This window comes from Salvia splendens, unplaced genomic scaffold (assembly GCF_004379255.2).
Source record: "Salvia splendens isolate huo1 unplaced genomic scaffold, SspV2 ctg746, whole genome shotgun sequence".
Classification (NCBI taxonomy): domain Eukaryota; kingdom Viridiplantae; phylum Streptophyta; class Magnoliopsida; order Lamiales; family Lamiaceae; genus Salvia; species Salvia splendens.
The window spans coordinates 297-24,555 of record NW_024599418.1 but is presented as its reverse complement, the minus strand read 5'-3'; the positions used below and the strand labels follow the sequence as shown (position 1 = coordinate 24,555).

The following is a 24,259-nucleotide window of genomic DNA, read 5'->3' as shown; positions in this document are numbered from 1 at the left end:
TTGAGACATCAAATTATAATTAGAAGTATATTTAAAAGTATAAATAGTATGTTTTTTATGCATATATATTTATATTTATATATTTATACTTGTGTATTTTGTTGATAGTTCTATAATGTACTTGATCTGTTAGTATGTGGAGTATAAAAGATCCCACGAACTGTTTTCCAATCCCGGTTAGTCACACAACATTTAGGACCGATATGCCTTAACAAGTGTATTCGGTTATTATCCTGGAGAACACATATATGACCTGAATAGAGAGGTGTCACTCGGCTTAAGGCGACTGAAAATTGCTTTGATGTTGTAATCGCACCATACTAAGGAATCTGTTATGGTTATTATGTTTTTTTATTGTCATGCTTTGATTTGGAATCACTGTATAGTTGATTGCAGTTAACCCATTATAGTACTGTGTTCCACTTAAGGTCCATCAAGTCATGTTCACCCTCATCAACTTCATTGTAACTTACACTCTTCTTATAGCTTCTTCAAACTTCATCTTGAAGTACTAGAGGATTACTAGTCCACTTATGAGTTATGACAAAAGGACATCCTTTTCAGTCCTTTTCTTGTTAGGCACACCCTTGGTGTATGTATGGAGGAGACATTCTTTCTCTTGGTAGATTTAAAAGGATGGGCCTCCTCAGTTTCCTTTAGAAACACAATATCATCTAAAACTCTAAGTATCACACGCGACTTATAAGGCATTCCTATTGTTTCCTGATTTCTAGATATCCTAATTACTTAAAATGTGAATAAAGGTTTTAATGTCCAATTCAAGTTTGAATTGTAACAAACAAGAAAACAACCCAAAATACAAATAGACCCAATTACTAAAGAAAGATTTCTCTAGGGTGTGCCCTTTTCGTGGACTTGGCCTCACGAAATGGCACCTGGCTTGAAGCATGGGCAAACGGTTGGTCGAGTGCTGCAACTCATGTACCTTGGGCCTCATGCGTGCAATACAAGTGGTTACATGCTAAAGTTTACCATCATACAACAGGGTACTCGTGTGACTTAGACAATAGATGAAATCATTAATATTACTAGTATTGGTAGTTATTAGGAAAACCGCACTTTTTGTGCAAATGTGGGGAACTTAATAAGAGATGGAAATGCTTGGGCAAAGTATTCTCCTTTTTTGTTTATATTATTCTGTTCTAACATCCTTCATATGTTCAATTTTTGAGTGGCTCAACAAAGGAACTTATTTGATTTCTTTTTAACAAAATTTATAATTTGAATACCATTACCAATATGTTGCTCTAAAGGTGAAGTAAAGTATTCTATAACATCAAAATCCAAAATTTATCACACATTGATAAAACCTTCTAATCTTAACTTCAACCTGAACAATATTTCAAGCTATACATAGAAGAGAAAAAGTTTTTTTTTTAAATTACTCTCTGCCAGCATTCTCGACTTTGTCCTTATGATTCTAGTTGCCGTTGTGCATTCAAACAGGTTATTGGCACTTGTATTTGAATAAAAAACTTATTTTCCTTTTGGTTTTTTGTTTAGGTGTCCCCAGCGTATTGCTAAACGAGGATATTATGGAGCTTTCCTGATGGATAATCTTCCTCTTGTGAAGTCTCTGGTGGAAAAATTAGCTAATGGCCTTAATGTTCCCGTCTCATGCAAAATTCGGATCTTCCCAGATTTGCAAGACACGATTAACTACGCAAAGATGTTGGAGGAGGCAGGGTGTGCTCTTTTAGCAGTACATGGAAGAACTAGAGATGAAAAAGATGGGAAGAAGTTTCGAGCAGACTGGAAAGCAATCAAGGCTGTTAGAGAAGCAGTGAGAATTCCTGTCCTTGCAAATGGTAATATACGGCATATAGAAGATGTGTGGCAATGCATGGAAGAGACCGGAGCTGAAGGGGTCCTTTCGGCCGAGCCTCTGCTTGAGAATCCTGCTCTGTTTGCTGGTTATCGAACTTCTGAATGGGTTTTGGGTCATGAAGAAATATGCAAAGCTGAGGAACTCGACCAGGCTCAGCTGTTGGTGGAGTATTTAAACTTCTGTGAGAAGCATCCGGTGCCATGGAGAATGATCCGATCTCACGTTCACAAGTTACTGGGAGACTGGTTCCGAATTCATCCACATGTAAGAGAGGATCTCAACAAACAATCCAAGCTGACGTTCGAATTTCTGTATGGTATAGTCGACCGACTTAGAGAGCTTAATGCAAGAATACCACTTTTTGTCACGGATGATAATCGCAACAACACATATGTTGCTTAAACTTAAGCACGACTCTGGATCCTGACCACCTCAAGAATTGTTTAGCAGCATTGCAAGGTAAGTTACTAATGAGAGCTCTATACTTCAATTCTTACGGCACACGAATTTGTAGATGGTTCAAGTGTCGATTTACTTGTTGTAATCCTCGATTTTGTCACCACTGATGGGGAATAGACCTTCCAATTGTGTTACTATGCCTGATTCAACTTGATTGTACCTTTATATGAACTATATCTCTGCTTGCTATGCAAGGGTAATCATACTGTTAGTTCTTGGATATTTTGCTTTTAGAACACTAGAAGAATATGCTTCTCTTTTGAATGGTATACACAGGAAAGATTTCTTGAATTTGACAGAAAATTACAGAATACATATATCAAAAGGGACAAAAAATGCGAAAATCAATTAAATTATCCTCTAGTGATTATTACAGGAAAAGCACAGAGGGTGTAGCAAACCCGATCACGAGGAGTTGGATGGCGGCGAATGGGTGTTCCGGCAGAATTGCACGGCGTTGCTATCCATTCTGTCGAGCACGAAGTGGCCCATTGTATCTGTTGATTTCACCAAATTTTCTCTGCAGAGGAACTCATCGCTCGTGACTCGGTCCACCTTCATGTTGAAATCATGCACGAATACATGCGTTTTAGGGTTGGATCCCCTCTTGCTCCGGGCGAGCACCGCTGCCGTGAAGATGGCTGCCATCCTCCCTGGCGCCTCCGGCCAGTAGCCCCGGGGCCCATCCACGAGTATCACATCCCACTCGACCTCGTAGAGCTGGTTGGGGAGGTCATTGAGGCCTAGCTTGCACTCGGAGAAGAGGAGATTCTGCACCGGCCTGCACTCGTTCCTTACCTGCTCCTTCACGGCCGCGATCAGCTCCTCCATCTCGCTCAGCTTCGTGGCGTACTGCACGTCGTAGGCCTCGATCTCCGGGTACTTCTCCTCGATGTAGGCGGCGTAGTAGCGGTTCTCGTCTATGAAGACCGTCCTCCCGTTGTGGTTGAGGGCCCGCCAGAGGAGGCTCTCCGGCGTGAGGCCGAACACGAGCAGGTTGCACGGCTGGGAGCACTGGCGGAGGGCGTCGGAGATCTGCTTCATGTCGGTGTAGGTCATGTGGTCGGAGTTGTTGGAGTTGGAGGCGTAGTGGATCAAGGCCCTCGACACGGAGGCCGAGAGCCGGGGGTTGGCCGCGGCCACCACAGCCGCGACGGTGGAGGTGGTGGTGATCGACTCGCGCGTGTAGATGAGGGTGGCGAGGAATGCTAGAGTGAGGAAGGAGACAAGAGCGAGAAGCCATAGACGGTTGGAGCTCCCTTGCTTTTGAATGTAAGGGTGGAGAAGAATGAGCCTCGTGCTATTGCTCAAATTGTTCTTCATCTTTTTATTCAACTAATAATCTCAGAGGCTCTCTTGAATTTTCTGAGAATTTCAATGAAGGTTTGATCTTTAAAGATGTTAAACGCCGGCTAACAATGAAGACGACGTTACGATTTCCACCAATATACGATTGTGAAAATCGTTCTTTTTAATTGATTTAGACCTTTTTGGTGCACATTTTCAATTTGATTGGGTGTGGAATTTTTTAAAGCTTATCTAATATCGACCTACTAATATATAAGTCAAATACAAAAATGGTTTGGGGGGTGGTTGGAGAAGGTGGGAGTGGCAAAGGAGTGTGGAATAAGGGTGCAATGACTCCTTAACTAATTACAAGCCAAATGTCGTTTTTACTTGTTCATCCCATTTTCATTTTTTAAAGCAACCCCATTTTTTAATTACAATTGCAAGTGCAAAATTATTAAAATGTAGAAACACTTTGATATTTCCTTTTCGGTGATTTGTTTCATTGTATGGGTTCTAAGATACATATACATTTTCTAATAGATGCATATTTTTCAGTTGTGTACTTATATATGCGCATCCAATTATCTAACATAAATATACATTCTGCAATATATGGATTTTTTTGTAGGAGTAAAGATAAATTGACAAAAATAGTATATGCAAAATGCCCTTAAATTCTGAACCGGTTTTTATTTTAACCGGTTTTCTTATAAACTACTTATTCCTTTACTTGATTACCCTTTTGGTAAATTTGTTAAGTTAAATCACTACCAAATTACATGAATTATATATGGAGATATGAAAAATAGAGATGACCAATGCAACAAAATGGTGCCATTTAATTAGAGAAATTTTATAAATTGAAGTACAATAAATTTAGGTGGCCGATTTTAGTAGTGATGCATCATATAGTTTGCCTAGTCATTTTATTCCATTTACTCGCAATTATATCTTATTTAGGGTGCAACTATTTCTGATTTTTAATTAAACTTAAATAATTCTAAAATAGATTGGAAATATAATTATTCACTAAAATAGATTGAAAATATAATTATTCTATAATCTTAAATTAATTTCTTATAGAAATTTATGTTTACAACAATTTTTTTTAATTTGATGCGAATAGCTATGATTATTTAAAATTTTAAAATTTTTTAATTTATAATTCAGAAATGTATAGTAATAAAATAATTAGATGTAAACGATTATGATTATTTAAAATATTAAAAACCATTTAATAGTAAGATAACTAAATGTGAATAACTATGATTATTTCTTTTGATGATAATACTAAAAAATTAAGTATATTGTTGTATTTTTAACTTGGAATAAAATAATTGGATATGAAATACTATTATTACTTCGTTGGATAATAACGCAAAGAAAGTAAATATATATACATGTAGTCGTTTTTACAACTTAGAATTTTAAGAGTTATTTAATACGAGTAATAATATTATTAGATGCGAAATACTAATATTATTTCATTTCGAGATAACACTAAGAAATTAAGTATACCTGCGTGTAGTCATTTTTATAACTTGGAATTTTAAAATATTTTAATGATGAAATAATTGGATGTGAATGACTATTAGTATGATTATTTTGTTTGATGATAATACTAAGAAAGTAAGTACATACGCATTTAGTCATTTTTATAACTTGGAACTTTAAAAATTATTTAATGATGAAATAATTGGATGAGAATGACTATAATTGTTTTGTTTGACGATAACACTAAGAAAGTAAGTATATATACATGTAGTCGTTTTTATAACTTGAAATTTTAAAAATTATTTAATTATAAATAATTGGATGTGAAAGACTATGATTATTTCATTTGATGCTAGCACTAAGAAATTAAGTATTTATATGCATGTAATCATTTATATAATTTAAAATTGTAAAAGTTATTTAATAATAAAATAATTCAAATTTGAATGACTATGATTAAATTATTGGATGATAACACTAGGAAATTAAGTAAATATGGATGTAGTCGTTTTTATAACTTAGAACTTTAAGTATTACTTTAATAATAAAATAATGGGATGTGAAATATTATTATTATTGTGTTGGATGATAAAACTAGAAATAAAGTATATAATGATGTAGTTATTTTTTAGTAACTTGAAAATTAAAAAAATATTAATAATAAAATAAATGGACGTGAATGACTATGATTATTTCGTTTGATGGAAGAACTAAGAAATTAAGTATATATACATACAGTCATTTTTATAATTTAAAAATTTTAAATTAATTAATAATCAAATAATTAGATGGCAAATATATTATTATTTTGTTGGATGATAACACTAAAAATTAAGTATATATGCATGTAATTATTTTTATAACATGGAATTATAATAACTATTTAATAATAAAATAATTTGATGTGAATGACTATGATTATTTCATTTGATGGTAACACAAAGAAATTAAGTACATATGCATGTAGTAATTTTTATAAAGTCATTTAATAATAAATAATTAGATGTGAATGACTTTGGTTAAATTTTTAGATAATAACACGAAGAAATTAAGTATATATGCATGTAGTTGTTTTTATAACTTATAACTATAAGAATTATTTAATAGTAGAATAACTAGATGTGGAATATATTAATATTAATTCGTTGGATGATAATACTATAAAATTAATTATATAATCATGTAGTAGTCATTTTTATAACTTGAAATTTTAAAAATTACTAATAATAAAATAATTGAATGTGAAGACTAACTATGATTATTTTGTTTGACGGTAACACAAAGAAATTAAGTATATATACATGTAGTTAATTTTATAATTTTGAAAGTAAAAAAATTATTTAATAATATAAATTATTGTATGTGAATGACTATGATTAAATTGTTGGATTATAACACTTAGAAATTAAATATATAGGCATGTAATTGTTTACAAAATAGTATTTCTTTAGATGATAATTGATTACACTAAAAATAAAACTAAATTTTTTGTATATATATGATGCAGTCATTTTTTATAAGTAGAAAAATTATGCAATTAATGTATGTTATATATGGAATTGATTGCTAAATCGCTTCCTAATTGTGTAATTGTGTAAATATTGATTATGGTAAGCTTAATTTTCCTAAATGAGCAAAGAAGGCTAATTATGTAATACATTAAATTAAGTAATAATCATAAATTTATTGTAAATGTAAAATACCTAAAATATCCAATTTTGTATGTACAAATTTTGTTAATTTATCACTACTCTTTTTGTAGTTATATATATAATTACTCCTACTATTTATGGTACTTACTATTTAAGTATGTATTGATAAGATACAAAATAAATTTCGAGGTACGGCATAAATGACCAAACGTGCGCTTGTCGAATTATATCTAGTCGTTTTGGAACAAATAATTTTTAGTAATATAAAAACCATACAATCTATGTAGTATCCAAACGTCTGCTTTTTGAATTATATCTAGTTGTTTTGGAACAATTAATTTTTATTAATATAAAAACCATACAATCTATATAGTATAATAAATGACCAACGTCTTCTTTTCGAATTATATCCAGTCGTTTGGGAACAATTAATTTTTATTAATATAAAAACCCAATACCCCATGACCAAAGTGTAAACTCAATCATTTTTGTAGTACTGTGTCTTTCTTGAATAAAATTAAAACTAATTACCAACAAAAAGGAATCTAGGCACTCTTAAGCAGAAATATTAAGGAATTAATGGATGGAGGAGACAAATCAACACCCTCATTTTGTTGGCGGAATGAATTATTGTATGATCATTAAATTTATATCGAAGTGGCTGAGGATAGTTTGAAAAAACAAAGGTTTGCTATTTAGTTTGGTAAATGTCTCAAATCGGATTAGTTGACATAAAATATTATTTAAGCAATCACGTCAATAATAAATCTGGTTATAATTACGTTTCAAAGTTCAAACAAATGAACAATCTCTGGTTATATGGATTCCGTAAAAACAATTTCGATAAAAAAAATTAATACCCAGAAGGGCCAAAAGTATGATTATCGCCGTTTAAATAAAAATGTTTTATAACGTACGGAGTATTTGATTTTGCGTAAAAGTTTAGAAAATTATAAATACGAAGTTAAATAGTGGAGTAGTAATTTTAGTTATACTTCATATGTCAACAAAATTTCATCCTTGGTGGGTGTGACACGTATTTAAAGAAATACAGGAGATGATATCTCAAGTAGAAATTTGAACTTAATTGTGACATTCAGGAGCATGGATTAGAGAATGATGTTCTCCTTTTTCTCTTTTTTTTTCAATTGAGATGATTGATAAATTTAGTGATATTAGATCATCCACAATAGCTACGGAAATCATAAATTTAGTGATATTAGAGTATCCACAATAGCTACGGACTTCCTATAGGTTAGCAATAGACTAGCCACAAAATTCCTCCTACCACATCATCAAGGACTTCCCACAGCCTGCCATATCATTAAGGACTTCTCACAGTCCAGTAATAAGCTAGCAATAGGTTAACCAACGCCCTAGCCAAGCAAATAAAATCACAAATACAGAATTAAAATTGGACACGAATACGAAAAAAGTGCAATAATAATTTCATAAAAAAATAACCTAGTACAATTCAAAAAAAAAGTTTAGTACAATTTTTAAAAAAAATAAACAACCATTCAAACAAATTACAAATGATATCAGCGTGCAATCCTACGAGCCCATAACTCTTCAATTATATCATTCTGGAGTGGAATATGGGCTTCCTGTTGGCGCATATCAGCAAATTTAGTGGAATAAGAGTCTCATTTTAATATATTAATTTTATAATAGAATGTGAGTGTAATGAGTTATTGAAATACGTGACTCATTTACTAAAAGTGAAAAAGGTAAATACGTAGTTAAATGTCGGAAATCTCAAAATGACAAAATGGAGTAGTACTATATTAGTCTCCAAATACACATACTTTGAAAGCGTTTATGATTATAAAACTCTTTTTGGTGAACTGTTCGCCTTTTTTTTTTCTAGATGTAAAGATGATATTGTTGTGTTGTATACTAAAAAACATGTTTTACAAGCTGCTTAAATATTAACTCTATGAACTCTATTCTCCAACACTTAAAGATAAAAGATACTTCCTTCGTTCACGTAAAATAGTCTAATTTTGCCACTTTTGGATGTCCAAAAAAATAATCTCATTTCTATAAATGAAAAGTTTCACTCTCATAATTTACCCATTTTTTTTTATCATCTTACACATAATTTACTCACTTTTTCTCATATCTCTCATATTTTACCAACTTTTTTTCATCTCTCTAATACTTTATCCACGTTTTCTCCCTCTCTCTCTCTTACTTTACCCACTTTCTCTCATCCTCTCTCTCACTTTACCGATTCACTGGTGCATATTGTCTTAAATTCACCGATAGTGGATTTCCGTCGGTGATGTGGTCGGAAAAAATTACCGACGAAATATTTCATCGGTAATCCGTCGGTAAATCTGATTTCTCAGTAATATTTACCAATAGAAAAAAATTTGTATGTAATTTTTTCCGATAACATCACCAACGGAAATCCGTCGCCGATGAATTTAAGACAACATCCACCGGTGACTTCAAAATTATTGGAATACTATCACTAGCCTACACATATCATCTTTCGAACTGCTAGAGATGTCAAGTTCTTGAAAAACATACTTGAATCTGCAATTTTCGTCCAAACATATTGTGGAAAAAGCTTACAAACAAGTACTGTAGTATGCGTTTGATAAGGCCTATTTCATGCATTGGTTTAGAGGGTAAAATGTAGGCTACTTGATCAGTTTTACGCGGAAAGCGAGTGTTAATTGTGCAGGAATGCCGCTTGACCAAGGCAGCAAGGCCAAACTGATCATGTTGACGCAGAAGGCGAAAAAGGCCCAAAACAGTGTGGGTTGATCAAGTTGATGGTCAAGCAGTTAGCCGAGGACCACTGCAAAACAGAAAGAGGGCACTATAGCCGATGCGCTGGAAAGCGATCCTCAATCAGTTATCCAAGGACCATGGCGAAACAGAAAAGGGGACACGTATCGACGGATAAGACGCGCAATTCCAGCAAGGACGAAGATTCGCTGCCAAAGTTGTTATCACAGCTGAAGGTTGTTATGAAGAGCCTATAAATAGACGACGCATCGCCATAGCTGGGGGGGATCTTTTAGGATCTATCTTTTTCCTTTCTTGATCAGTAGTTTTAGTTTCGTTTCCATTAGAGAGTTAGAATGGTTAGCTAGAGAGTGAGAAGGAGCGCGACAGAAAAATCCAGATCCGTTCGCCGCCGTTTCAGTTTCCGACCGAGGATCTCTCGGATCTATCACTTTCTTTCATTTCAGTTCTAGTTACTTAGTTAAATTTCGTGTTGTTAAGTAGTTGAAAGCAATCGTTCTTGTTTTGTATTCTGCATTTTCCAAGATCTGTTCAGAATTCTGTTTTTTAAATCAAAGTTATTTGTTTTCGTAAATCTTGTTGACTGTTATAGCTTAGTTTTGGTCTTAAATTCCCAGATCCATAAGTTTGATCTTGCATAATGTTGAATGGTAAAGTATCTCGTAGAATCGTAACATGCTTAGGTAGTTAAGTCATTTATTTCAGTTTGTCACTTACCTGATCAGTTTACTTTTTCCAGCATGATATGTCCCTTGATCAAGTAGATAGTTTACATTCTGCCTAGTTTAATCCAGTAGATTAAAACTCCCAACTTAAAGCGTGGCCGGAGCCAAAACCCTGTTCACTAAATACACACTCAACGCACCAGCTTCTCTGTGGGATCGACCCCGTACTTGCCGCTTACTGTTTAAAGTAGAATGCATGTTAGGGAGTTATAAATAGTTTTTGAAAGAGAGAGAAGCGTCTTGATCAAGTCGCAACGACAATTGCAAACTAGGGGTGGCAAATCGTGCGTGTCGGGTCATTATCGTGTCGACACGATAACGACACGAACACGATAACAACAAACACGAACACGACCCGTTAAGAAAACCTCAAACACGAACACGAACACGACACGAAACCCTCAGACACGAACACGACACGAACTCATTAACGACACGAACCAATTCGGGTCAACACGACACGATAACAACACGTACACGAGATGACACGATAACGACTCGATAACAACACGGCCTGATAACAGTTAAACCTATTAAAAATGAAAATAATAAGAATTAATAATATTAAAATATTATTTGTTAACGGATAACACGAACACGACACGAACACGACACGAACACGTATTGTTAACGGATAACACGAACCCGATACGAACACGACACGAACACGACACGAAATTTTCGTGTCCTTAACGGGTCGACCCGATAAGGACACGAACCCAATAAGCTCTGACCCAAACCCATTATTTTCGTGCCGGTTCGTGTCGTGTTATCGTGTCGTGTCAAAAATTGCCAGCCCTATTGCAAACTGATCCACCCGATTGGTTATCTTTCCATATAACTTGATCGATCTCGGTCTCTTCTCCCCCTCTTTCCAGCGTTGCATGAATATCTGACAATCATGACTTTTCATTCCAAACATCTTTAGTTTAGTCGAGTCCATACATCTACCCAAATTAGGCACATTTCACCCATTCACATAAAACCTTCTTTTCACGATTGTCAAAGGTGTATGAAGCTTTTTGAATCTTTCTTGTTTTCTCATTGCGCTTTAGTGCATGTCTAGAACAATATTGATTCAATTCTTCTCTCAACTTAGTCGTATCTTTAGTTTTCCCTAGGATATTAAGCATTGTGTTGAATATGTTATCAAACACATTCTTTTCAATGCAGTGTTTTCCATAGAGTGAGGACAAGCCAATTTTCCAGCCGTATTTCATCTAGACAACATAGAATATGCTGGAAAATCACTTATTGTCCACATCAACATTGCTTGTATTTGAAAATTATTCTTCAATGAAATGTCATAGGTAGACACACCCACTTTCCACAATTTATTCAATTTTTCTGCCAATGGTTGAAGAAAGACATCCAACTTCTCTTTGGGATTGCTTGGACCAGAAATTAACACTGTGAGGAACATGAATTGTTCCTTCATACACAACCAAGGAGGAAATTTTTAGGTCGTTAAAATAACCGGCCACGAGGAGTATTGTCGTCCTGACTGTCCAAATGAGTGAAAACCATCCATTGAAAGACCAAGTCGCACGTCTTTCTGATGTAAAATCCGGAAAAATATTGTATATGTGCTTCCATGCTAAAGAGTCTGCAGAATGTCGCATCAGTCCGTCATCTATTGATGAAGTATGCCAACACATATCTTCTTATGTGGCTTTATATGCATATAGTCTTCGAGGGGTTAGAGGAAAGTAATACATCTTTGATCATTGTCACTTGTATGTTCTTGTGGGTTTCAGATTGTACATGTTGTTCCTTAAAGCGTGAAGTCTCACAATATCTACATGCATGTAATTCACTATCATCCCGCCAAAAAATCATACAATTATTTGGACAACAATCAAACTTTTCAACAAGTAATCCCATGCCAAGCAATAGTTTTTTGGTGCTATAATAGTTATTTAGTAATAAGTCTCCATCGGGCAACACCTCTTTTATCAACTCATTAGTTGATCATAACATCTCTTTGGCCAATGATATTTTAACTTAAGACTCATTAGTTGAACAACAAATGACATTTGCAAATAACTCTTACAACTTGGCCACAATTCATTATCAGCAGCGTTCAACATATCATAGAGTTGTTGGGCATTAGGATTTGCTGGCTCTTCTGTCTCCTCATTGTTAAATTGAGGATCACTAATGTCTAATACTATTATGTGATTGTACTAGGTGCTCCCATTTCAAAAGTCATAACGGTGTTTCTAGCTGATTCAACCGATCTTTCCCGTGAAACCTCCATTTGTGGTAATTCTTTCCGAAACCAAACCTAGAAATATGATACTCAACTTCGTCTATGTCTCTAAAGCATTTGTTATCACATTTTTTACTTGTGTACATCTGATTTTATTTCTGTCCATATATGAAGGTTTACTACTTTGAATATAATGAAACTATCAAGTTCTTCCAAAAATTGTAGATTGAATTCACCATAAAGACAGAAACGTCTATACATCCAATGACGATTTCCACTAATTGAAAATTCACCTTATTTATTTATCAAAACATAAAAGAATCTATAACTCATTCCACTTAGCATACAATAGCAAAACCTTAACACATACTCTCTCCGTCCGCGAATAGGAGTCCCGTTTTCTCATTTTGGTCTGTCCGCGAATAGGAGTCCCAGTTCATAATTACTATAAATGGTAAAAAGGCCCCACAATCCACTAACTCATTCCACTCACGTATCATTTAAAACTAATATATACAAGTGTGACTCATGTTCCACTAACTTTCTTCTACCCACTTTTTTTAATATTTCTTAAAACTCATGCTGGAAATAAATGACACTTCTATTCGCAGACTGAGGGAGTAGTATCCTAGCTTCTCCTCAACAAGAAGTTGGTGGAATCGACAAAGCTCCACCCCAAGCCTAGCCACCAATTTCTAACACCCCAAGGTATGCTCCTAAACAAATAAGTGTAGGCATGGTGGTCATAAATTAGAGACAAAATAAAGGGAAAGCTGCTTACCCACTTTTCAATTTCTCTATCTGCACTTTTTAATTATATTTTCCTGTTTTACTCTGTTTGCAAAATGCAAATCACCACTTATGAGTTGTGACTGTAGCTGTAGACTTGTCCAGAACTTGGTTACTTGGGGTAAGTTTACGATTAGTTGCCACAAAGCTCCTCTTCATTTATCAACCACATTTCTTCTAGCCCTGGTCTGTTAAGGACTTGAGGTTCCTTCTAAACTTAATTAGATTATACCTTAGTGGGTTGGAGATCTAATGGAATGTACTTCTGATTTAAAAATGGGTTCTATTATATTTATAATCAATTTCATTGTTCTGTCTTTTGTTTAGGGCATTAGCAATGGTGTCCTATCTCCGGAGCCCATCTCAAGGCCTATCTTCATTTCTTCCTGCCACGTTAGCAGACCCATCTCAGAGCCTATCTCTTTGCAATGAGAGCCCATCCTATAGCCTATCTCATAGAATCCATCTCATTTCCACATCATTACTATTTTTATATATTTCACTTTTAATTGTTGAAGTAACTTAAAGAAAACGTAATATACGACAAAAAAATAAATTTCAATTAAAAATAAAATAAAACATCCTACGTTAAAAAAACAAAACACAAAATAAAGATAAAGATAGATAAAACATAAAAAACAACGGAAGCACAGTCTCAGACGCACTCGGGTTCCGGCTCGTCCTCCCCGACACGACCCATTAACCCTATGCATTTGGGGCAATCCTTAAGTTGCTGATATATTTCCCAGTACTTGAACCCTCTCGCATTGCCATCGTAGAAATCGTGAAATATAGCACACTCATACACCAGACGTTTCCAATGCTTGCGTAGATCGTCAGGCTGGTGTGTCGGGGCCCTGCGGGCTTTACTTGTTCGTATCTTTTCGTGATACGCCCCCAGAACCGCCCTTGGGATTGTTGGTTACAATCAGGTCCTCAGATATCTCTCTCTAACAATGAGCAAGAGCAATCGACTCCTTTATGGAGTAGGTACTCATCGTCCGCCCAGCCTCAGGTGCCACCTCGACTGTCTCCTTCTTCTTCCCCTTCATGTCGGACACCTCGTTGCTGAAGTTTATATCACCGTGGAGAGAAGCAAAAGTTGAAATTGAGATTGGAACGTGATGAATGTGAATTGATGAGGAATGAAGTATATTTAGTGGATTAAAAAATGAATTAAATTTTAAAAAAAGGGGGGGGATATCGGCTCCTCGATCGGCCCGAGCCCCTGCAATGGGGGCCCATCGTAGGGCCGATGAGCGTCGATATGAGCATCAGCTCTAAGGCGGAGGCGATGGGGCATGGATATAGGCTCCTCTCCACAATGGTGACCTTTGAGAGCCCATGTGGTGGCCGATCGTAAGGGCTTAATGCTCTTATGAAATTGTCCCAGCTTCATTTTTCAAATGGACCAAATGTGGTCCGATTTCAAATGTGAGGGATCGAATAATTCAAAAGATAATGTTTTGGATTAAAAAAAACATTATATGTTAAGGACCATTTTGGGACTTTAGTCTGTATTTTATTAGAGAAAAAGCTAGTGTAATAGTCGATAGCAGTGGTTTTGTTTTGTGTGTTGTGGACTAACTCTAGTCTCTAGCTGGGTTGTATAATCACAAGAGCAAAAAGGTGCCTTTTTGTTTGGGCGTTGCATAGCTTCAATGGACGATTTCAGTGCTTATTACGCTCCGCCAATCCACCACCCTTACTACCAGCCCCCTCCGCCTCCACCTCCACCTCCGGGAACTTCCCCTGCCGTCCAGCCCCAAATCGTCGCCTACGCTCCCCCAATTTACCCACACTCGTCGCACGACCAGGTCCGCACGCTCTTCGTCGCCGGCCTCCCCGATGACGTCAAGCCGCGAGAACTCTACAATCTCTTCCGTGAATGCCCCGGATACCAGTCCTCTAATCTCAGACCCCCCACCTCATCCAATAATCAGGTACGTCGCGCTCACGATCGAGATTTGTGCATTTATCATGAGCTCGTAGCTTCAATAGGCAGCTTCGTTTTAGGTTATAGTTCGAAGAAAGGGAATCGCGACAAATTGAAATTCCTTTTTTTCATGAATTGAATTTCTCGAGTTCGATTAGTGCAAATGAATATCGGGATTTAGGTTTTTTGCTATCCGATTTTTGGTGATGGAGAGGAAATGAATCAGGAAATGTATGGAAGAGCTGAAATGGTGAATCGGCATATGCGTACTTGTGATAGAAATTTTATCTTTTGATCTTCTGGTCTGATTCGTATGTTGTTTGGTTAAGAATAGAAGGACTTTGAACAATGCTCGATACCTGTTTCTGCTAGCATTATTTGTGCAATTTGTACATCAATTTTGGATAGTTTTACCTTACGCAGAAATACAGAATGATTACTTGGTCACTATAATAAGCGTATCAGAAGAAAGTAAGTGTAAGATGTAACATTGTCTGATTCTGTAAATCGAACTTTATGATTTCAGATTTTAGGGTTAGTATACTTGTTTCTTTTGAACCTGATATTAACACTTATTTCTTGTTTTCCAGCCTTTTGCTTTTGCAACATTTGTGGATCAACAAACAGCAGTAATGGCTTTGCATGCATTTAATGTAAGACATTCTAGCATGTTCATCCAATTCTAACTGTGAAGTTTTTTCAATATCATGTCTATTTTCTTGAGTAATTTTCCTATTTTTTTCTTGAATCATGTTTTGCCTATGTATTTGTACAGATAATGGTATATATGATTGATGTGTCTGTATAGGTTTTAATTCTATGTTAGATGAAATAGATAAATGCATACATGCCTTATGAGGTTGTAATGGGTTGTCTCTTAGACTGTTATTAATGCCACAGTAACATGAATCTATTGACTTCATCCAGCATCAAATAAGCTCTATGATATTTCGGAATTGGAATCTATGGAACCACATTAGCTAGCAATCTGACATCTGAAGTAACTGTATCGAGAGTGTATGATTAAATGAACTTCAAATATTGTTCTGTCATTCAAAGCTTGGAACTTTTGAGATGGTTACTACTTATTATTGAAAATTGAATATATGATTATAGAGACACCCAAAGGGATATGTATGTTTTCAGATTACTTAAAATGACCATATATTGTTTGGTTGAGGAATTAGGGTAGTGAAACAGTTTGTTTCCTGTTGTCCATCCTAGGGATTAGCTGCTGCTACTTGCTAGTTTGTTTGGTTGAGGAATTTCCGTAATTGGCTTAAAGCCCTCAAATAGGGATTAGCTGCTGCTACTTGCTGCACATGAATGTTTTTTTTTATCATACTTAGTAAGCCGACTTAACTCTGCTAGATTATATTAGCCTACCCAAACTTAAACTTCACTAAAGGTCTCAAATAAAGTACCTTTGTTATAACTTATACTAACTTGTAATGGATGCCTCATTAGGAAGGTCATTTGGTCTAAAACTAGTAGTTGAATGCATAACAATGCATAGTAGCATAACCTGATTTATGAGCTGCTGACGAACTTCCATGAGAGGCAAGAAGATCATTATGTTGAAATATGTATGAATGATATTCACAAATGAATTAAGGATCCAAGCATCTAAGGACTGGATTTGCTTCCAGGAGAAGGGGAAAGTAATGATTGCTATGAATCTTGTTAGGATACATAATTGCTCATGAGGTTGTAAAACAACTCTTATCTGAGATGTCTGAAGTCTGGCTCTTGTGCATTCTACATGTTGATGAGGAATTGCATTATTAATTAACATTAAGTGATTAAATGATGACCATAAAATAATTTATTCTCTTATTTCCTTTTGCATTTAAATCGCCTTTTCAGGGTATGGTGTTTGACCTTGAAAAGGGTTCTACTCTGTATATTGATCTAGCAAAATCTAATTCCCGGTCAAAACGCATACGAGCAGGTATATCATATCTTAAATTAATAGTTTGCCATATGCTTGTTTCTTGAACTAACTAATCTCATGAATAGATGATGAGAACCAAGGATCAGAAAAGAGATTGAAAGGAGCGGTGGCTAGTTCAAGGGGTGATGATCCTGGTAAGATATGACCTCTAGTTTGATTATGTAAATCATACACTTTCATTTCCTGTGGAGCTTCCTTTCCCTAAAGGCCTCATTTGTGGATGAGAGTGGATAAGGATTGATTACTAGAAATTTTCTAATAGGTGCCATGTTTACCTTTCTTTGATTTAAATTGATGGATAACAAGAACCCCTGATTGTTTTGGTTTTGACTTTTGAGTCAAATGACTGATATGTGTATCCCATCTAAAGAGGTTGGGTATGGTCTATCCATTTGTCTCCTTAATACTTTTAAAAATGCACAAAGGATGTGTTTATGAATTTTATTAGTATATTCAATTATTCATAATTCTATCCATTAAGCCATCAATCTACCAAACTATAAATCTTCAGGAATAAACAAGCCCCAAATATATTCGCTAGGTCCTTTTTGATCTGTTATTGCTTCCATTTTTCATCCTGTCTACCATGTTACTATATTCTGCTGCTTGAGTGAAAATTTAAATGATCCCATTTGAAACTAGTCACATGGAGGGCACAATATTCTTAAAGCTCATGTTACACGTGTTTGCACCCTTGGGCACTAGCAGGTCTTGGCAGCATTCACACACCTGGAATGGGTAATTCTGCTTACAACACGATTGGTTATTCTTCCACACAAAGGTCATATGCGCACTTCTTATGCACATTTATACTACTTGGAAGTGATTGTTTAAGTATGCGCCTTGTTTTATATTTAACACCTGCTCCAAGCTTAATAACTGGGGGCGAAGTAGAAGCATTTGCAACTTATCCCATTTCCTGGAGTTAGAGTACTTAGTTTACCATGCCATAATTGAGTTGGCTTATGATTATTAACTATGCTTCTTCTTGATCCAGTCTGTGTAACGTTGATGGTGGGTCCATGAGTGGAGCTTCTTCGAAGTCGGTAAAGTCTGCTACTAAAGTATTTCTGAATTCATTTTCTTGAAATGATCTCTTCTCTTACACCTATAGCTATTCCATCATCTGATCGCTTCTACATTTTCTCAATTTTGTTATGTTTTTATGTTGCTGGTTGTTGCCTTTGTCTACATTATTTTTCTTAAGATTAAAGACCGACTAAATAGTCTTAAATGACATTAGAGTGAACTTTGCTACTTTGAAATTATTATGAAAAAGAAAGTTGGCTGTGCATTACGTTTTGTGTTTTTTTGTAAGGAGCCACAGTCTAGTTTAGTTTATTAGGTGGCCTAATGCATTTCCTAACGTTTTCAGAGCAGCAGCCCATGTCCAACGCTGTTTGTAGCTAATCTAGGTCCACATTGCACTGAGGAAGAGCTGACACAACTGTTTTCTAGGTATATAGTGCATTTTGGATGCCCATACTCTATAATGGAACCACAGCGAATGCTCTGATATTTGACATTACTGCCTGCTTTCCATAGATGTCGTGGATTTATAAAACTGAAGATGCAAAGTACATATGGAGCACCTGTTGCATTTGTTGACTTTCAGGTATGGCATTATTTTGACAATCCTACAACTCCGTTTATTTCCACAGAATTTAGCATTATTTCCAGTGTTTTACATGCAGTCATATGATCGTTGGGTTTACTAGCAACGGTTCATCTGTGTATCCTTTCCTCTTAATTTTTTCTTCAGCAATTCTCTTATGCATACTCAGGACACTGCTTCTTCAACCGAGGCTCTAAGCCATCTACAGGGCACAGCTCTCTATTCCTCAACGTCTGGCGAAGGGATGCGGCTAGAGTATCCTTTTTAGCTAGTTACAGCAGTAAACTGTTTCCATTTACTGATATATATAGTTATGTCAGAACAAATTTCTTGTCATGTTCCCTTAACCTGAATTTAGATATGCAAAATCTCGGATGGGAATGCGTAGTAAGAGGTCCACCAGGTAAACGGATGCAGTAAAATCGTGTAGGAGCCTCACTGGTCGAGATAATGCTTCGTTGAACAAACCTAGTTGGGTGTTGCCTATGTCATTGGATATCTTTCTAGAGATGCGTCGAATTAATGGAACTTGGGCGAAGAAAAAAATGGGATTCTGCCTTATTTTTCTTCAACCACTCTTTGACATATGCGAAGAATTAACACATTCTTACTATGTAAAAATTTCCAAGATGCCTATGATAAGAGCGGTCTTGTGTGTCAACATAATTGACCATTATAGTAATATCTGGGTTGATTACCTACTTTTCACATAGGATTTGAGAATATCATTATTGATGAAGACAGTAGAAATTGTTACAGTGCAGATGCATATTTCATATTTGTGAGATTTACAGAGTTTTTGTCGGTCTTGCCATTTTTACTATTAACAATTGTTGATAGAATCTCTCTCCGGCATCTGCGGGGGAGAAAAATTATTGTCAATTCATGCTAGAATTCTAATAATGTGATTTCGACATTAGTAATCTAGTAATAAATTCACACCTTGTTTTACATTTTCTGTACTTGAAACTGTAACGTTATTTTAGTTTTGAATTAGATGAGGAGTGTACCATGTGAAAAGGCATTCCAAATTACAGATTGTATAGTATTGTCCTAACAAATTTAAAATGCTACAAAATAAACATTCAAATACTTGATGGGAATAATTATTTATTAAAATTTAATTTCAAATATATAATTTAAAAATATGTAATCTAATTTGAATCTCTCGTAGTCTAATCATCATTATAGTCTATAGATGTGATGATCGAACTTCCCAAACTTTCGGTCCACTTTCTCATACTCCCCATATCCGAGAATAGGAGTCTCATTTTTCCATTTTAGTTCGTCTACAAATAGGAGTCCCGTTTCACTTTTACCATAAATGGTAATAGGGTCCTACCTTCCAATAACTCATTTCACTCACATTTTATTTAAAACTAATATATACAAGTGGGATCTCTATTCCACTAACTCCACTTTTCTTAACATTTTTTAAAACTCGTGTCACCCATAAATGAGACTCCAATGGCAGACGGAGGGAGTATAATCTTTCTAGCTTGTAGAAAGAAAAAAAATCATTTAAATTTCAATATAAATATTAAATTTCAATATTATATATATTAATTTTAAAATAAATACTCATCCATAAAATCTATAATGAGAATCCACACTCCCTATATGACGCATAAACAATATGGTCGGTTGTAATAGGAAGCATTTTGTTCAAGTGATATGACTAATAAGACAAGGTTGATAATTAATTTTACCTTTTCTTTTGTACACAAATTTAAAAGGTCATAGTGAACTCACCATACTACCATTAGACCACCACACACATGTGATATTATTTAACCTATTCAAATGTTTACTTTGCCTGATAAAGGTTGTGATGGATAACTCAACCTACACCTAATCACACTATTAGTTTATCACCGAAAGTTGAATTAACTATTTAACCATCCTTCAATGATCAATCTATAATATAAAATTCAGAGAAATATTCTCACAAAGATTGTTATTGGTTTTGTGTATTCTCAATTCTATGCATTTCTGCATGATTGTAAAATGTCAAAATTTTTATCATATTTTTTTCATTTTAGTCATAATCATTCAATTTTATCCTACACCATAATAAATTAATTCAAACACAAACTATAATTCTACTCTATTTTATCAGCCTTATCTATTGCATCCACCAAACTAACCGTCCCATAATATATTCAAATAAGTGTTACAATAATAGTACTATATCTTTAGCTTCAATAATTCCCTAAACCAATGATGCGAACACAAGAAGGCTTGTTTGAATTGTTTGGCCATTTTTATAATTCTAGTTCTTGAACACCCACTTAGCAACGACTACATTATGATTGTATTAATTGCGTTCCTTTTGCTATGACAGAAAGCAAGTGAATAGTGCATCGTTATTTAAGATGCTCAAAATAGTTGCTTCTTTTGTTTCAACTAAAGTTGCTTCAATTTAAAGACCTGTCCAAGCACCACCGAAATATCAAAACTATTTAGAAATTAAAAATAAATAAAAAAAACAAAAGCATGTTACTATAGAAAAATATTTATTTTGTTTCCCTTTTCTATTGGATTTCTTGTTTTCCTTTTTCTATAATTTAATATTTGCAGCGATAAAATCTTCACAAATATCACAAGAATTTAGTTTTGAGGGAAAACAATAGTTTTATGAATGAAGAAATATTCACTTTAATTTTATGAATTTTGATACATACCGACAAAAATTATTTATGAATTTTGGTGTTAGATTTAATGATCGGTTCATTGTGATCCATCACATCACAATATATTAATATACAAGTCTAAAACATAAAATTTGCATACAATATTTCACACATAACTAAAAGTACTTTTGGTGTCAAATAGAGAAAAGAATTGACGAAGTTTTCAAAGTAAATTAACATAGTACAAATTAAGAAATCAACTCCCATTTTCAGTTTTACCTTAAAAAAGAATCTTCCCACAGATACGAAAACGTCGATTCAATGAGAGTGACAAAACAACTAAACAGTCAACTTACTAGAAACTATTCTCGATCTACTTTGAAATAATCCAAATTTAGAAGAGAAATAAATAAATAAATAAATAAGAGTAATTGTCAAAAATAATTGTTACACTCAATACCAAATTAATCATTAAAATTTATTAGCAGTTGCTCAATTCAAACACACAAATATCAAATGCAATGCTTTAATATTGTAGGTAAACCAACAACTCGGATTGAATATTTACAATACACTTATAAATTGTTTCTTGCATTCTAGCTTCGACGTACCTTTTTAATTGGGTATTTTACTTTTATTGAAATATAAAGAGAATATTATATACTACTATAATTAAATTAGTAGGAGTAAGATTCAGTTATGAACACGCCAAAGTTCTACACCTTAATATTATATGATTTGGTCCCTAAAAGCTTGAATAGATAGAATTAGGTGTTTTGCCATAATGTTACAAACGTGTTCAAAGACTTTAATACTACAAGTGTGCTATTATTTAGCAATATAATTGACTTGTCGGAAAAAATTTCTAATGTTTAGATAAGAAGATAAAATTTTAGATGAAGAATGCTATTTTGATTTTTAAATCTGGTATTTGTTTTCTTAAATAAAGCCAAATGAACTTTTTTTATAGGAATCTCATTCTCTTTATAATGATTCATCTCTAGTTTAAAAGAGCGGTTCGGTTGTATCTCATTCATGTCCCATTATTAAAATTTAATATTAGTATTTTATACTCCTTCCATTGTGAACACGAGTTTTAACAAATGTAAAGAATAATGGTTTGGAAAAGTTAGTGGAATATGAGACTCATTTTTTTATTGATTTTATAATAAAATGTGAGTGAAGTGAGTTAGTGGAATGTGATACCTACTTACCATTTATGGTAAAAATGAAGTGCGACTCTTATTGTGGGACGGACTAAAAAAGTAAAGTGTGACTCTTATTGTAGAACAGATGGGATAATATTCTATCTATTCCATAAAAATAGACATTCTCTCCATTTTGATTGGTCTCATAAAACTAATTCACTTCTATTTTATGCATATTTTTTTTCTCTCTAATGAACTAGACCCACTCTCTATTAATGAGTACTCCAACTATCTCTCTCCTAGTTTATTCATTGTGCATTTAAACTCATATGGGGTATCATTCCAAATATGTCTATTTTTATGAGATTTTTATGAGATACGGGAGAATTTGATATAGAATATAAATTATGATAATATATAAATAACTATAATTAATTGATATTTATACCTAAAATTAAACTTTAAAAAATTATCTACCCTATTTATGAAACAGTTAAACCTAATTAATAATCTATTTAACAAAAAATTAGAAAATTAAATAGAATAAATAGTTATCCCAATTGGTGAATCCTAAATAATAACGACTTCCATGAACAAAAAAGCTTCATATTAGTCATATTATGTCATGGATTGTCTTATAATAGCAAGTCGTTTTTCTTTTTAGCAAAATTAGACATTTAAATTAATTCATTTTATTTTTAAATAATTGTTTTATCTCGTATAATAATATTTTTTCATTATTTATGAATTGTTTATGTTGCATAATTAATAAATTTGAATTTAAAAATGATGACAGAGGATGGCCCACAAAGGCACAAACTGAAAAGCAAAGGGCAGTCAATTTACAAAATCGTTAATTGTTGAAGTGGCTCTGAAGAAGGCTCCCAAAGTCAAGTCGCAACGGTATCTATCCGCCTCACCGACCACCGACCTACTCTTCTTTTTTTATTTCCTTTTTTTTTTATTATTATTATTTCTTCTAAAGACTAAACCAACCACACCAACGACTATTCGTAATTAATCATCATTTCGCATATTTATTAATTAATTAACTCAACCTTTGGCCACCGAATATACAGGCGTTTAATTATTTTTGGATTTCCGTATCATTGCCAATTATTAATACTGAAATATTCACATCACTGATATACTAAAGGATTTGGAGTGTTTACACAATTAAGCGGAAATTTTAGTTCTACCAAAATAGTCTGATTTCTGAATAATTTTAAATTACAGTCAGCCTTTCCATTTTATAAAAGACACATATATTTATAATCATGAAGTGAGATCGAATTTAATGTTTGTAAGTAAAAGAACAAATTTGAATTTAATGTTTGTAAGTAAAAGAACAAATCTTCAAATATAAGAGCATCTCCAATGGCGGACGTCCGACTTACAACAAATCTTCAAATATAAGAGCATCTCCAATGACGGACGTCCGATCGGACATCCGCGATTGGCGACCGGGACGTCCGCCATTGTGGCATGGCAAGTCGGATACGGACGTCCCGTAAGGACGTCGGATGTCCTCGGATGTGCGGGCGACGGGCGGGTGGACGTCCGCCATTGTGGCGTGGGTCGGACATCCGGTATTTAATTTTTTATTATTTTTTTAAAAACTCTATATATACGTAAATTTTTCCCGTTCGTATTCGTGTTGAAATTTTATTTCCGTAAACGTAAATTGTTTTATTTGTGAATTTGTGATTTTGTTTATTGCGGGAAGTCCTAGTGAGAAGG

The 24,259-nt window shown here is 34.2% G+C and overlaps 3 protein-coding genes across 4 annotated transcripts; 2 read left to right on the top strand and 1 right to left on the bottom strand.

Moving 5' to 3' along the window:
* The first annotated feature begins 889 nt into the window (after positions 1-889).
* LOC121791186 (tRNA-dihydrouridine(16/17) synthase [NAD(P)(+)]-like) lies at positions 890-2,577 on the top strand. The gene is made up of 3 exons (XM_042189213.1): positions 890-1,007; positions 1,468-1,480; positions 1,525-2,577. Exons 1-3 carry the CDS (start codon positions 890-892, stop codon positions 2,249-2,251), a joined length of 858 nt encoding a protein of 285 aa, XP_042045147.1. The 3' UTR covers positions 2,252-2,577.
* Positions 2,566-3,852, bottom strand: LOC121791185 (protein IRX15-LIKE-like). The gene has a single exon (XM_042189212.1). It carries the CDS (start codon positions 3,629-3,631, stop codon positions 2,714-2,716), a length of 918 nt encoding a protein of 305 aa, XP_042045146.1. The 5' UTR covers positions 3,632-3,852; the 3' UTR covers positions 2,566-2,713.
* Positions 3,853-14,843: 10,991 nt separating this feature from the next.
* Positions 14,844-19,538, top strand: LOC121791187. 2 transcript variants are annotated; one of them, XM_042189216.1, is made up of 10 exons: positions 14,844-15,176; positions 15,760-15,822; positions 17,036-17,120; positions 17,189-17,257; positions 17,832-17,904; positions 18,121-18,169; positions 18,499-18,581; positions 18,669-18,738; positions 18,908-18,993; positions 19,097-19,538. In XM_042189216.1, the coding sequence occupies exons 1-10, from the start codon at positions 14,895-14,897 to the stop codon at positions 19,143-19,145; spliced, it is 909 nt and encodes a 302-aa protein (XP_042045150.1). In that variant the 5' UTR covers positions 14,844-14,894; the 3' UTR covers positions 19,146-19,538. The 2 variants fall into 2 exon arrangements, with proteins under 2 accessions (XP_042045150.1, XP_042045148.1); XM_042189214.1 differs by having other exon boundaries at positions 17,829-17,904.
* Positions 19,539-24,259: the final 4,721 nt, after the last annotated feature.

Coding starts and splice junctions, on each gene's coding strand:
- LOC121791186 (XM_042189213.1), top strand. CDS start 890: ATGGCACCTGGCTTGAAGCATGGGCAAACGGTTGGTCGAGTGCTGCAA.
- LOC121791185 (XM_042189212.1), bottom strand. CDS start 3,631: ATGAAGAACAATTTGAGCAATAGCACGAGGCTCATTCTTCTCCACCCT.
- LOC121791187 (XM_042189214.1), top strand. CDS start 14,895: ATGGACGATTTCAGTGCTTATTACGCTCCGCCAATCCACCACCCTTAC. Junction 15,823..17,035: donor TGGCTTTGCATGCATTTAAT/GTAAGACATTCT, acceptor TCGCCTTTTCAG/GGTATGGTGTTTGACCTTGA. Junction 18,739..18,907: donor TTGCATTTGTTGACTTTCAG/GTATGGCATTAT, acceptor ATGCATACTCAG/GACACTGCTTCTTCAACCGA.